General features: G+C 38.6%; 1 protein-coding gene across 1 annotated transcript in view; it reads left to right on the forward strand.

The window, feature by feature from the left end:
• The window catches only part of me1 (malic enzyme 1, NADP(+)-dependent, cytosolic), a 115,194-nt gene that overhangs the window by 76,400 nt on the left and 22,172 nt on the right, over nucleotides 1-16,622 (forward strand). The window contains exons 4-6 of the mRNA XM_066702412.1: nucleotides 1,165-1,240; nucleotides 2,613-2,774; nucleotides 15,653-15,756. Coding sequence (XP_066558509.1) covers nucleotides 1,165-1,240; nucleotides 2,613-2,774; nucleotides 15,653-15,756 — 342 coding nt within the window. The remainder of the gene's footprint in view (nucleotides 1-1,164; nucleotides 1,241-2,612; nucleotides 2,775-15,652; nucleotides 15,757-16,622) is intronic.

The raw sequence follows: 16,622 nt of genomic DNA on the forward strand, positions 1-16,622 counted from the left end.
GAAGTCCGATCTGGAGACCAATGGGAAGGGCCTTTTGGGTGACCTGTCCAGACCCAATATTGGTTATTAATAGCTTTTACTTTAAGAGGAGGGATACAGTGAGAGAGAGATAAATGCCAAGGTGAGTTACAGTGGTTCTGTTGATAAAGTTCCCTGCTGAGCCAGAATCTAACAACACAGAAACATAGACTGTCTCAGCACCCCACAAAAGCTGGGCTTGGATATGAAATTGGGACTGTGTTAGAAGAGGACACAGACCACAGCTCACTCTTACAGACTGGGAGGCCACAGGGCACCCAGGACAAGACTCAAGAAAGTGCCCTGTCTGACCACAATACATGCAGAGGCGCTGTTGCTTCCTCCGTTGTCACTCCTCAGAAGACAAAGATGTGTGGCCGAACTGCGGCAGTGCTTGTGCAACTTTCAATTCTGATTGTAAGTTGGGATGGAGCCCCAGTCTGAAGACAATAATAAGAGCCCACTCTCCCCATCCACTGTTAGCTGCCAGAGTATGAAACTCAAGAGCATAATCAACTGCTGAAGAAATACCCTGCGTAAGGGCAAGAAGTCACTCCCCCGCATCCCTTCCCTCCGCGGGGTGATTGAATACTACTTGGAAGTGTATGAGGAAGGCTTTCAGGGACCTTGTTATTTCTCCCTGCTGTGTCCAGACAGCTGAAGCCCATTGGAGTGCTTTCCCAGTCAGGATGGTAATTATAAAGGCAATCCTTGCGGCGTGATCAGAGAAAGCAGCAGGCAGATGTGTGAAGTATAACGAGCATTGTAATAAGAAGCCTTCATAACCTTCTGGTGAGCCATCATATTTCTCAGGGACAGCAAAACACGTGGGTTCAATAATAATTCAATAATTAGGTGAGTGAAACAGGAGAGTGGATAACAGGGCTGGTAATGACTGTGGCAAAGGTGGCCTCTGGTGGAGAAACTGGGAAATGCTGATCAGGGAATGTCACACAAACCTCACAATTATAATTTTGGGGGATCCACCAGTTGTCCAATCATATACTTTTAATGGACAACATTGATAGTGAGATTTACAATCCTAACACAGTGGGTTAATGCAGTATTGAGGTTAAGGGGATTGTAAAGTGAAAAGCTTATTCATATATATTCACTCCTAACAGATATTTAATTTTATTGTTTCAGGGGTCTGTTCATTACAATCCACGACAGATTCCATATCTCAACACTCCTCAAAAGTTGGCCAGAAAATGATATTCGGGTGAGTTAATGAATGTGGTCTAAATTTGCTGATTTGTAACACTATTTTCCAAACCACCAAATCCAGTATCCAAACTAAACCAGTATAAGCTACAGCAGTCATTTGTAATATACACACGGTATAGATGGGTTTCTAATTAGTCATTTGACACATCTTAATCCAAAGACAACTTTTCTGAGCTTCTGTACCAGCAATTTTGTATTTTTGATAAACAAAATTACATTAACATCAACGTGTTAGTAATCTATTATATCTATGTATACAAAATCACATTTTGGAAATATTAAGGTTTAAATTATATTATAATTATAACCATCTCTAATCTTTTTGTGGTGCTGAGGGCCTGTGTCTCCCCAATTGTTACATTGACCACAGCTTAACAGATTTCAGTGTCTCTTTATGAGATGTCTAGTGGTATCTGCAGGCTTCCTCCAAACCATATACTAAAGTACTTTTGTGTCTAAAACTGAAGTATTTCAAATGTATACCAACAACAGTGTATTATGATTTCGATAAACCATTTCTTGACATGTTTTCCAGTTACATACCAAATACCTCAATCGAGCATATAAGTCTTTCTAATTGCTTCACCACAAAGCCCAGATGTTGACAAAGATCTATCTTCTACAGTACCTAAGTCATTTTCCCACTAAGTGCTATCCAGTTCTGTGGATGGAATCGAGGTGAACTAAAGTTAAACGCATTTCTGCCCTTAAAAAAATGTGTCCATTTGGAAACAATCACAGCAGAATACAATGGGCTTGACCAACTGCAGTAGAGATGAGAAGTTTAATCTCTATAACTAAGTTGTTGTTAGCATGACAGATTGCATTTGCTTGTTCATTCCATTTAGCATTTTAGTTTTCTTCACAGATCAGCTTCTGGCAACTCTGTTTGTCTTTGATCTATGCTCAGATAAAAATTCCATTTGAGGTAGGAAAAAAGAAAATGCCAGCATTGCGTTAAAAACAAGTATGGATGTCATTTAAAAAAAAAAAAAATCCTTTGTCTCCTTACTTTGTAGGATTTGCATTTCTGTTTTCTAATTGGAGAAAACCATGAAATTACATCAAACTGCTCATAAAGCAAACATTTAAAAAAGTAATTTAAATAATTTGTTATTAATTACGAATGCAGAGAATGCTGTAGTAAAATTATGAACTCATCATGCAAATATGTGACGCATGTATATCTGCCATATACAAATCTTTGTAATAGCACTAGTTGCAGATTGTGGAGATGCATTATAGATCACATGAGAAACCAGCCAATCACAGGGCAGCATGATTTCAGTTTATATGATTTATATTCCATAGAAGATGATGATTTTGCTTTGGTTCAAATATAATGTATGTTTGTCTTGTATTCCCAGGCCATTGTTGTGACTGATGGGGAGCGGATATTAGGCCTGGGGGACCTTGGCTGCTATGGAATGGGTATTCCTGTTGGAAAGCTGGCTCTCTATACTGCATGCGGGGGAGTGAAGCCCCACCAGTGCCTGCCAGTGATGTTGGATGTTGGCACCAACAATGAGGTACATATGCTTCTTTTCCTTAATTATTATTAGCTGAAAATATGAAAATCAACTGGTCTGTTTTAAATGTGTAAAGTAGGAAAACGTTCCATTACAAGTTCATGATCTCATTAAAAACAATCTGTGCTTTTCTTGTACAGTATTGTTTCTCTTAGACTTTGAACCAACAACACAGTCACCTGACCTGAAAAAGGTCATAGGTTTGGCTCAATTTCAGGGCCTTTGGCATTTGCAGCCAAAACAATATTCGCTTATCAGAGAGAACCTTTCCTTATAACCTTTAGGATATAACTTACTGTATGACTGGATTTTGCATTTAGGACCACATTCATCAAATGCTAATGTCATGCTAAGATTACCTCCCTTTTCTTAAAAGATAAACACCCAGTGATACAATATAAGAAATAACCATGTAATCAATCTTTGTTATGCTGATTTTAGCAATCGGAATGTTGTTTTTGTATGTGAGTGTGTGTGACTTCTACACGTTGTTGTTTTCCTCATTAGGAAGAGCAGGTGTTAACTTGGCATGATGGTAAACGTTTTATAAATTTGACCCTTCAATTTTAGAGGGTAGTTTAAGGCTTGTAACTAAATATATTGTGCCATGACCCAACATCTTCATATAATGAAGATGTTATTAAAATCTAACATTTATTTCTTATTTTTTCTTTAAAAAGTGGAATTCAGCCTTTTTTCCATTTTGCTTGCATGCATCTGTTGTCTAGGGTGTGTCTGCTTCAGCAGGTCAAACCACACATAGCTTTTAAGGCCTTCTTAGAAGTTTCTGGATTACTTCTCCTGTATCTCAGCTGCTCTGGGGTTTTTAATTATTGGTGGTGAGGTCTGCCAGATTTCAGTTGAAAGGAAATCCTGGCAAAGTAGATGTGCTGCCATTTAATTTTACTGATTATGATGCCAAGTTTTGAAGTGAAAACCCTCTGGTTTCTAAGGGCAGCTTTGGTTACTGTAGGCCTATATAATTCCCAGGCAGCTGTAGTAGGTCTGTTCCAAATTCAGACAATATCTGAATGATTAAAACAAAAGTGAAAAAAAGTGAAATTCTCAAGTTCTAAATTCTATCAATTTTATTAAAAAAATGTGTATGTGGGTGAAACCTAACTCAGCAGTTAATTGATTGTACCATAAATTGTTATATGGAGAGCATTTATACTCCATCATGGCATAAAGGCAATCTGCAGCATGACAACATAGTTAGATGCACACAAATGATCATCCATAAGATAATATTTTGAGCCCAAGGAAAAAAGAAAAGAAATACAAAAATATATAATAACAAACCACCATGATATATGTTTGCCCTTTTCACAAGGTTGTGCACCTGCAAGTATGCAAACCATTACTTTTGGATTATTTAGGGACACGGTTATTGACTATTATTGATCAGGCTCCCGTCATACATAATCAGTATTGTTTGTTTAGAAAATTTTGATTTTGAATATAGGATGATAATATCTATGGTACCTTGTTACATGGGCAGAAAATATAATGTGACCAAGTCCATCTCTCTCTTTTGAGGGGGAAAAATAATACAGAAGGTCCTGAAATCTATCTTCCTGTTGCATTGCATTGCTATTGGTTGAAGATGAAATAACATTTTCCCTAACGATGGACTCTACACTTAAAATGAAGTTCAGCAAAATGTGTTATTTTTTTATTCATATTTTTAACCACCTTTGTTACAGCTGTTTTTATGGATTGTTTATGAAGTTCAGGATGCAAATCAATCTGTGAACTGCTGGCTTGGTCAGTGCATGCTGATCCGTATGGGAAAGCAATAAAAGAAGCATCTCCTAAAACGTTTTATAAATAAATTACAATATTAAAAATGTCTGCAAAAAGATATTGAAATTTTGAAAATATAAAGACATTTTTTTTAAATGTGATTTCAAAAATATTGATCAGCAAACATTGATCTATATATAATCTATATAAATGCATGATATGTATTGAAATATATAGGTTTAATTGCAGTACAATTCTTGCATGTAATATGTGCATAATTCTGGAATGTTATTGGATCAAGCTGCCATTTTTAGGAATTCACCAAATTAATGAATAAGTGTAATATACATTATATCATTATTAACAACAACCCTATGTAAAGAAAGGGTTAACTGTGAAATTCCTTTCAAAATATATATATATATTTTTTTATGAACTTATTATGATAGAATGTTATTTAACTCTTGATTCTTTTGCCTACTGGTGTTTTATCAAGTTATAGAAAAATCATCCACCCGATCCTCAAGATTCTACATGCATCAAAGCGCCTCGTAGAAGATTTTTTTATGCAATCGAGGCGAGTGGGGGCCGCCCCTGTAGCTCCCGGAGACGAAGGCACATGCATTGAGCCTTCGATTTAGCCCCCCATTGTAGTCTATGGAACAACTATTGCAAATCCCCGCTAGAGGCATAAAAACTCTGCTATATCCTATGCTTTCCCGCCCCCCAGAAGCTGGCATTCACTTGCTTCAGCCTTATTCTCTTGTTACAGCTATCTATTTTGTCGCCTTTCATTTGATCCCATCGAGGGGCAAATGGATAAGCTACATTTTAAACGTGTTGTCCTGAAGGAGCCTTTAATTTATTTATATATTTCTGTATGTATGTATGTATGTATGTATGTATATGTAGTGTATTTAAGAAAACTTAATAGAATGAGGACAGGTTCACGTAGCCTGTATTGCGCTCTGTATGGAAACTAGGCGCCGCTTCCAGAAGCCGCAATACACCTGCTTCAGTTTTATTTCACTCAGCTCCCAGATGCCGCAAAACCTACGTTTTAACCCACGGGCTCTGCGCCCGCAGAAGCCGCTATTCCCTTGCTTCAGCCATATTCTCTTGGTTCCGTGTGTAACAGCGTTGCATTTGTCGCCTTTGATGTCATGGAGAGGCAAATGGATAGGCTAAACCTGTGATTTTAAACATCTTTATTTATTCATTTGTGTGTTTATTTATGTATGTGAATGTAGTATATTTAAGACATCGTAATAAAATAAATAAAATAAATAAAATAAAAATAAAATACAGTTACCTCAGCCTTATTTCTCTCAGCTCCCAGGGGCTGCACACTGCATGTTTTCACCCTCTGGCTCGCTTATCCTGGTGAGGGTTGCGGGGAAGCCGGAGCCAATTCTGGTAGGCACAGGGCGCAAGGCAGAAATACACCCAGGACGGGACACCAGGCCATCGCTGGGCAACACACACACACTGTCACAGTTGCCTCGGGGGAGGACCGCAGAGCTTAGGAGTAAGGACCCAGGTGCAGAGCTCGTACAATGAGCAGACAGGAACCCAAGGAGAAATCAAAGACGTGGTCGAGGTCACAGGCTATGGTCGAGATCCAGGTGGTCAAGAGAGAGACAGGACTAGGACAAGGAGAGTGAGAGAGAGAGAGAGAGAGACAAAGACAGGACTGAGAGCGAAAGAGGGAGGACTGGGAGCGAGAGAGACAGAGACACAGGACAAAGAGAGAGAGAGAGAGAGACAGAGATGGACACAGAGACTGATGCATAAAGAGAGAGAGACCGAAAGCGCTAAGGAGACCAAGGAACCAGGCTTGGTGATGCAGGTGGAGCCGATGACACTTCGCCCCGAGTGAGGGCAGTGAGGGGTTTATAAAGGAGAGCAGAAACTAGGAAGGCAGGAGCAGGACCAATGAGAACAAAGGACAGAAACAGAAGTGCACAAGGGTGTGTGAGGAATGTTAATTGACAGCGTGACAAAGGAAAACAGTGAAGGGAGAAGGAAAAGGCAAGGGAACATTGGTGGCCTCTAGTGGAGATAGAGGGTCAGGGCTTGGGAACTGTGAGAGTACCCCCCCCTCCACGCTCGGCACAGCCAAACAGGGCCGGACACGGCGGGGACAGCCACGGGGCCGAGGAGCAGGTACAAAGGTAGTGGTGATACAGAAGTCAAGAAGGAGGGAAAGGTCAGGATTTCCAGGGGGCGGCCACAAGACAGGGTCAGGAGGTCTGAAAGATGGCCACGGGATAGGATCGGGGACTGGAGGTCTTGGAGGCGGCTACAGGAAAGGAACGGGTGTGGGTGGTCTGGGAGGTGACCTCAGGACAGGAACAGGTTCAGGAGGTCTGGGAGGTAGCCACAGGTCAAGGACAGGGTCTGGAGGTCTGAAAGACAACCGCAGGACAGAGGCAGGAACCGAAGGGCCGGGAGGCGGCCTCCGGACAGATGCAGGGTCCGGAGAACTGGGAGGCGACCTCCAGACAGAGGCAGGGTCCGGGTCGGGCGGAAGAGGCGCTGGAGGCTCGGTGGACGGAGCCGCGGAAGCCTTAGAAGACTCCGAGAGCGGCGCAGAGCTTAGGAGTAAGGACCCAGGTGCAGAGCTCGTACAATGAGCAGACGGGAACCAAGGAGAAATCAAAGACGTGGTCGAGGTCACAGGCTATGGTCGAGATCCAGGAGGTCAAGAGAGAGACAGGACTAGGACAAGGAGTGAGAGAGAGAGAGAGAGAGAGAGAGAGAGAGAGAGAGAGAGAGAGAGAGAGAGCAGCGAGGCCAGCCTGACCTCCTTTGAAAACTCTTTCAACAAACTGAAAGAAGAGGCAGAGAAGGAGAAATCATTCCCAACGCCTGTCAATATGGGCTTCTGGAGGCGCCAGCCATGCAGTGTGCGGCCCCTGGGAGCTGAGAGAAATAAGGCTGAAGCAGGTGTATTGCGGCTTCTGGAGGCGGCACCTAGTTTCCATACAGAGCGCAAAACAGGCTGCATGAACCTGTCCTCATTCTTTTATGTTGTCTTAAACACACTACATATAATACATACAAAAATGCATAAATATATAAATAAAGGCGTCACATGTTTAAGAAGTAGCCTGTCAATTTTCCCCTCAATGGGATAAAATGAAAGGTGACAAATGGAGAGCTGCAAGTGAATGCCAGCTTCTGGGGGGCACAGGATAAAGCAGCGTTGTTATGCCTCTAGCAGGGATTTGTGGTACTTGTTCCATAGACTACAATGGGGGGCTAAATCGTGAAGGCTGAATGCAGGTGTTTTTGTTTCCAGGAGCTACAGAAGCGCCCCCCCCCCCACATCGATTGCATAAACATTTCTTCTACTAGGTGCTTTGATGCATGTGGAATCGCGAAGATCTGGTGCATCATTTGTAAGGAGGTTCTGCCCATGTATTCAGACAGTAAGAAACTGAACCATCACCTTTCCTGTATCATCTACATATAGTGGAAATTCTAAGTATACCTATGTGTGGATGAGTGTGTGTCGGTTTACATTTACTGTATGTGACTTTGTGCAATGTCATTTACTTCCAAACTCGCATGATGCCAGTCATTTCTCTCCATCCACCAAGACTTTTCTTATTACCCCTAGCATGAATATTTAGGATGTGAGCATTTCCAGATGAAAACGCACACCAAAACAACTGTTAAAACCTTTTCTCTTCATGAGTTTTGTATCCTGGCTTGCATGCAAAAGATGTACGTTCTGCACTTGAGTATGACAGAATATTATGCAAATGTGTTGAAATGGCATGCCCTTTCAGGATCTCATTTTGCACAAAACAAATGATGCTGAAATTGCACTACATGAAAATAAATAAAATCAGTACTTATTCAAGTATTTTAGCAATTACCTTTCCATATGCTGTCAAACTTAATTGCAACAAGGCTTTTATCAAATCTTGTCTCTAATGTTGTCTGAAAGGAAAGGGTTGAAGTATGCATTAATCTCCCCAGCAACATAAGATATCCGTAAATTATGTTGTGCAGTTCTGAGTTGTTGGTGGATAATCCAATTGATTAGTTATGCAAGGGGAATTTCATACTTAATAACTGCATTTCTGAGTTGTATTTGGCTGCCATGCAGATAAGGGATGAAATTTAGGTAAGGACGGTTTATATGGTTTTATTAGAACCACTTAAAAATGATGAAAAATATACGTTGAGTTGACATTCATGCACTGAACATTCAGCAGGGATTTCATGCATGTCTGAACTTGCAAAGTGGTTTGTTCTAGTCATCTTCTTTCATCTCTGTTTCTGGCTCAAGCTGTTTACGAAGCAGAGACCTTTGCATTTGATTGCTTATTTGCTGTCAACTCCAAGTTGTTACCCCTTTAATTCCCGTTCTGCGCTATGACGATCATAGAGGTTCTGCGCTATAATGACCACGGACTCCTAATAAATCCATCGACCATGCTGCCCTGTTTTAGTCCTTCGCACTGCAGCATTTGCCAATGAAAACCATGGCATTATACTTGTAGTTGTATCTTAAATGAATGAACAAAAGGATCAAGCAGATCTATGATAATGACTAGATACATCCTGTTAAAAATGTAATTGGCAATGATAACTGTGTAAGTATATTCACATCAGTTATTTTCTCCTAGCACTGACAGAATACATAGATTACCATTTCAATTCCTAATGATTTCCCTTCTCACTCCCACACAGGCATGTAGGTGTTAGTTAGATATTTCCTGGTGTCAGGGTTCACCAGCAAATGGTTTTGCTTTTTATAACTTGTGCACTACATTAAAAGAAGTGACCCATGATGTAAAAAATAAACAAAAAACTAGCTAACAAACTAAAACTGCCATTTACAGTTTTTCTAAAATGGGGTCCAAAACATCATATTGCTTCTGATCATACAATGTAGCCAACTAACTAGAAACTTGGTAGACATCATCCCGGAAACCATTAAATACAATTATACTGTTTATGTATAAAACAAGACCTACATTTGGTTCTTGGCTAGGTTTGGAAGCTTTACAAATGGCTGACCATTCTGCTTTTATGTTCCTGTTATTGCACATGATAAGTTTACAGTATGCAAGTAAGGCAACATCATCTCCATTGGAATCTGCCATTCTAGGAGTTTTAGAAGTTGGATTCTCCCTGCCCTTGGATCAGGGCTTATGGAAAAATAAATCGTTAGTATATTTCTAAAAATACCTATGTTGTAATATTGCTAGATGGTGATATATAATTCATATTTTATCATTAAAGGACAAAGAGTTTAATTCATATTTCTTTCACTTGAACCAAAGACCCAGATAAACCCTTGTTTTTCTGTCAAACACCATGGCTTCTCATTCGATTTGTGTTAATCCAGTGGAAGCAGTTGAAGGATTGCCTTTTGTTATAAGAGAACATCTACAGATGTGCAAGATGGTATTCTTTGAAAAGTTGGTAGTATAAAAAGAAATAGCCCCCTCACTCTATTCTAAATATATTGGCTTCAATGTATACAGATGTTTAAATTATTTTTTGTATGGTTCTAAGGGTGACAGTCCTGGATATTATTCCACATAGTAAAACACACTTTTGCATGTCTATGTGTTCTGTCTCAGTGGGGGAAATTGTGGGTTAAGGCACAGGGCTGGTGATACTCAGTGAAAAGACTTACTTTTGAGGTTTGGCTTCATTTAAATCATTGCATTATGACGCTTTCCCACAGTCACACGCATGGCAAAACATTACTGATGTGCAGTCTTCAGGAAGAATCTTATTGTAAGAGACTTCTAATCCCTTCTCTAAATTCCCTCTAATCCTAGCAAGTGATATCATCCATGAATTTCTGCTTTACAGCTTACACCCTTGGTGAAACAAATATAATACTATGGCAGCTGCTATAATATGCAGCTTAGTGGCAAGAAGCTTTGATCAAATACATATTCTTTACTGGTTAGTATAGGTTGACTGTGGATTCTACAAACTGCATTCTTTACTCTTTCAGTATCTATACAATGGAACAATGCCTGTTATACAATTAGGACTGTCTTGTGTTCCAAAATTAAGTAGAACCACCTTTTCTGGATAGATACATTTTAGATTCTGGCTGAGATGAGAGAAACTCAGGAATTGAGCAGCTATGAAACAGAAGTCTATTCTGCTGGGGAATGCGATTGAGAGGTGGAGTTGTTCAAATGTACCTGCCACAGATAGACTTTGGCATGCCTACAAACTGCAATGCTCTGAAGATGATAATATGCCATATTTATACATACTTCATGCAGCTTTTTATGTTTTAAATGTGGAAGTGAGTGTGGTATAGGTTACAACAGTAAATAAACCATTAATAACAAGGGGATAAGTGACATACTGCTACAGAAGGGAGTAGGAACCAAAACTCTAATGAATTCTTCTTTGATTTCAATTGAAGGACTCAAGACTCACTTGCACATGGATACCATTACAGTTTAATACCAAGCAGGGGTGTATTAATACAGCGATTAATACAATTGTGAATATTGTGCTTTTAGATTGTGTTAAATAAACGTGTGTGTGTGTGTGTGTGTGTGTGTATATATATATATATATATATATATATATATAAAAATGTATAACATTTTTTTTTTCGGGGGGGGGGGTGGCGGGGGATGGGGTATTTGATGAGTACTGGACATACCAGCTGTTCTGCTGGTTTGCTAGTTTGCTTAAGTATCCCTCGTGTGTTCAGTCATGTCTCATTCTCGCTCTCCCTGCTTGGCTGTCCTTTTGACCCCGATGAGCTGACACTTCCTAATTAGACACCAGTGGATGTGAATGGTGATGAAGGCTTTGTTTGTACTATCAGCTCCTATCCACAGAGAACAGGACATGGACTGACATTGCTCTATTCGCTTTGCTTCCAAATCCCATTCACGCAGTCAAGGTCAAATAAAGAGGTCTGGATTCTAGGTTTAATACATTCTGAGTTACTGGATTATTTTCCCCCCACCAATGTAAACCAAAACTATTTTATATTTTTTATTTTATTTTTTGATTCCCTGCTTTTATACTCAAGGATTTCAACAGCCATGGTCAACGTTTGAATATTATATTAGTACTACTATATTCAAATTACAATATTATTGCCATTTATAAAAAATAAATAAAAATAAAAGTATGGTATTTAGAATGAAAATAAAATGCATATTAGGATAAAAAAGACCCAAAAATGAATCCTTTTTAAATGTTTTTATTTCAATGCATCTCTTGTTATTATAGATTATTGATGATCCTTTGTTTTCCTTTACCCAGATCCATTTTTAGTTTGACTGCTTTAAATCACTGCTGATGAAGATTCCTGCCAGAGGGTGGAAAAGGAGTAAAATTATATATATGGTATTTATTGCTCTCTGTCAGGCTGAAAATACAAACATAATTTTGTATTCTTTCCCAGAGCATTCTTGCCAGAATGAATTACATCACCCTTATTATTTTGCAAGTCCATTGTCTAATAACTTATACCAAGCTTACAGGCTTTAATGTCACTGTGTGACCCAGACTTTTTCTCTAGCTAAATCTTTTCACATGAAACAGGATACATGATTTGCAGATTAGGTTTTTCAAACAGTTACTTATTTTTTCATATTCAATTTCAATCTGAATAGAATAAACTGTGTTGTAATATTTATTTTACAACAACACAAAATATGCACATAGTAATTCAACATAACATAATGCATAAAGTCCAAACAAGTAGAGGGTGTATTATGGATGGAGCCTATGCTGGAGCTCTGTTTTTATATGACTTCATTAATTTGCTGCAAACAACATGAATTTGAATTACTGTGATGACAAAATAAAGCTCATATCAGTGTGACTCAGATGTTATGATAACCTTGTCACCATTTTAAAACCGGGTTAAAGTCAGTCAATTTAATCCTGAAAGCTTTATCTACCTCATTCTGCTTGATGAGACATTTGTTACTGAAACACAATCCACTAAAGTAGTTTTCTGTTAATCCCAGACAAACTGTGCTGTTTCAGAATCATATGCGAGGCCCTTGACATTTTTGTTTAATCTCAAACAATATTAACATTTATTGAGTCTGGCTTTGTGGTCCAAGCTCCTGGAGGAAAGGGTCCTGTGGGACTGGCAGACTACTTAAAAAGTCTTGAACTGATGCCCACATTGTAGAGTCTGACAGTGTTGCAGTAATGATGTAAGTTTAATGTCCAATTCAAGGATGGTTATGGGTTTAAATGTAGTTTTTCTCATAAAAGAGGAATCTACTTGAATATACAGACGGGTGACAAATTAAAGGAAAAACCTGAATAAATGAGTGGGGGAACATAATTAATGCAGATGCCTCCAAACAGGTGTACTGCATGATACAATTAAGCAATTAACATCCTATCATGCTCTGTGGCATGTATAAAAATGCTGAGCAGGCCCAGTTGACCTCGAGTTTGGACCAAGATGGTAAGAGGAAAGGATCTAAGTGACTTTGAAAGAGAGGTAATTATTGGGGCACCATAGGTACTGGTCTACAGAGATGTGGAAAAAAGTGATATGGTCACTTCCAGGATGACAATGCCCCCATCCACAGGGCACGAGGGCTCACTGGTTGGTTTGAGAATGAAAATGATGTGAATCATATGCTATGGCCTTCGCAGTCACCAGATCTCAACCCAATTGAACACCTATGGGAGATATTGGACCGATTGTGTTAGACAGTGCTCTCCACCACCATCATCAAAACACCAAATGAGGGAATATCTTTTGGAAGAATGGTGTTCATCCCTCCAGTAGAGTCCAGAGATTCGTAGAATCTGTGCCAAGAGCATTGAAGCTGTTATGGTGGCTCGTGGTGCCCAAGACCTTACTGAGGCCCTTTATGTTGGTTTTTCCTTTTAATTTGTCAGCTGTCTGTATATATAAAATGTATAACATTTAATCATCATCATGGTAATTATAAATAAATATTTATTCCTACAAAAGTATCAAAGCAATTTAAGCACTTGTTTTGGGTCAGATGTTTTGTTTTTGCAATGATCCTGGTTGTAGTAATTTATATATTTTTTCATAAGGAAAGGCCTATCATCACTGATATGTCATCAGTGACGCAGTTTTAAGTCATACTGTCCCCTCCGAGTTTCTCTTTTTTCTTTATTCAATTATTGTAGCATATTTCCTGTGCGTGTTGCCCATGGCTGGCAGGTTGAGGAAACAACCTGTTTTGCGGGTGTTGCCTTTGACCTTTCCCTGTTATAAGTGCTGGACAGTGATTTAAGGGACTTAGAGTTGTTGTTCTTGTATGGGAGGGAGGGTTAATGTCTGCTAGTGGCCGTCTGTTACCCTACCTTCTTGTATTGACCTGTGTGTCGATGTCTCAGTTTGACCATGCCATAAAACACCTGCTTTTAGGTATTACTGTAAGTGCACATCCACTTTGACAGTGCCAACATCTGTGATTAAATAAGACATGGTGTATGTCATTATTTTGTAGCATTTGTAGCCCTGAACAAGTAAATAAGTTGATCTCAGAAGACTTTTGCCCCCACCCCCCCTCACTCAATCTGCAGTGGGTTTGGCAGGAGTGTCTGACCTGAATAACAGGATAATGTGCTTAAGAAGCTTATTCACTCCTCTGTGGTGCTTCTTGAATGGGGACGCAGGGACAATAGTTAGCCACTCACAGCTCTGAAAGACTCGCTGTTCTCTGAGGACAATGGGCATTCTTCCCAGTCTTCTACTTTTAAATATCCAGGTTTCATTGCTGAATTCATGCAACTCAGGACAAAGGAATATACTTCTGATTGATATGTTTCTCAGTGTCTTTTTTTATTATTACTTTCACTTAATTGTGGGAGATTAAAACAGGCTATTACTTAGTAACTTTTCATTGGTCTAAGTACAAAGCAGAAGTACAATTTTGCATACAATCACTTTATATAAAAGTATCATAAACAAGCATTTTGAAAAAGCCAATTAATACAGGATATGAAATATCGGACTTTAGCAACAACTGATTTGTTTTTTTCTCTTATTGTGTCTAAAACAAAAGTAAACTGTCATTCTATGGATGCGGAAACTTTTTTTCCCCAATGATTTTTAAATCAACAGAACAGATGCCGTGCAGAAAAAAAACATATACGTATTTCTCTCATGTCTAATAGGCAGGATTTTAACAAAGTTGTTTGAGCTTGTCACCGAAGCTTGTGTTAATGGTACTTTTCTAATGAGTTGACTATTTACCTACACTCTGTAATTGTCTAACTAGTATAAAATCATATACTAGTATAATCGGTCTATTAGATAGGGAAAGGGCTACCTTATTTGGTGAATTTTCATATTTGCACTCTGAGAATCTGAAAGTGACTCAAATTTACAGTCTTCATATTGGGCATGACCAAGTATTTACTTTTGGTTTTGTATCAACCATAGATATGACCTCTCGGGTATATTACCAGAATCTAAATTAGACATGGAAGTGTTCTTATATTTGGGCAACCAAAGTATGGATTGGAAAAAAAACATTCTGCAATGTAGTGAAGAAAACATACCAAAACTGCCATTTGTCATTTTATCTGGTCTGGGTTTAAACTGCAGATGAAAGAGAGAGAGCTATAAATCAGTCCTTAATGTCACCAAACTCCCATAACAGCTCTGACAACAAACAATAATACACGGAGGACATAAATGGATGATGTATATTTAGGATCAGAGAGTTATGTGAAAAATACTTTACGTATTAAGTTTCCACATTGTGCTCTGTAAGTGGATTTAGGATGATGTAACTGAAAAGTATTAGTAGCTGCATGTGAACAAAGACATATCTGTGTCGTAAATAACTACATTTGTTCTTGTAAACAAACCTGTGTAAACTGTGAACATTTTCACTATATTTTGTACCCTGTTAATGAAAGCTTGTAAAGTGGAAATCACTTCAAAATTGTCTAAGATTACACATGCACTGCTTCTGTATTTTCTTTACAATATCAGAGTAAGATATTACATACATGAAAGTAAAATATCAAAGAAATGTCAAGTTTCTTTTCAAATGCATGCTGTCTAAAGGTAAATCATGTCCCGTGGACTTACAAAAAGAATAAGAAAAAAGTCTTTAATGCTAGAAGAATGAATGCATTTTCTCACTTTTTTTCAGGAACTACTGAAAGACCCATTGTATATTGGATTACGGCACAAAAGAATACAAGGCCAGGCCTACAATGACCTTTTGGATGAATTTATGCAGGCTGTGACTAACAGGTATGCAACAACTGAAGACCTTTAAATATGTGGAATCAAAACCTAAACTTAATTTTTATTTCATAAAGGGCTGATCACACTAGTGTATGTGAATTTTGTTTAAAATTTCTCTCCACTCTCAAATATCTAAATGGTTTGCTTCGATGCAGCAATTACTTGAGAAAATTAAAAATAAAAAATAAAAAATTGAATGAATCTACATTACAAATACATTACAATTCAATGTTTTTTTTGTTTGTTTTTGGCAAGTTTTTGATAATGAGGTCGCTCCAAATTGTCAATGCAAAATGAGAATCAGCAGTTCTGTATGACTCATGGTTCATCTAGTGTACATAGAAGAGCACAGATGCTATTATTAAACTGTTTAACATGATAGAAACCCAACATTAAGTGTTCAAGAGGGGGATACATTGTTGTTTTCTAAACAAGAAAAATGGAAAAGGTCAACGCATAACTGAGATTACAACCAAAAAAACTAAAAACTTTTTCTTGCAATATAGGTTTATCTAAGATATGTCGATACAATTGGGTGCCAAAAATCCTCACCCCCAAGAAAACCAAAACATTTTTACTAGTTTATCTTCCAGTACTGTGGAGTTCAATGTTTTGGCATGATTTAATAAATCGTGTGGAGCTGCATACTTGTGTGTCATCTTCAGTGTGTGATTGGCTCTACAAGGGAAGAATCTGAACCACAGTGCCTTTTCTGTGATGGGGTCCATGCAGTCTCTCCAAATACACTTTCAGAAAACAGCACTTTGATGATGTAATGTGGGATATTAGACATTTTAAACATTTGGCATGGCTGAAGCTGAATATGGCAGTTATAACCAAGTTGATGAACCTCACGCATTTTTCTTTTTTCC

This window comes from Amia ocellicauda, chromosome 1, assembly GCF_036373705.1.
Source record: "Amia ocellicauda isolate fAmiCal2 chromosome 1, fAmiCal2.hap1, whole genome shotgun sequence".
In the NCBI taxonomy this organism is placed as follows: Eukaryota; Metazoa; Chordata; class Actinopteri; order Amiiformes; family Amiidae; genus Amia; species Amia ocellicauda.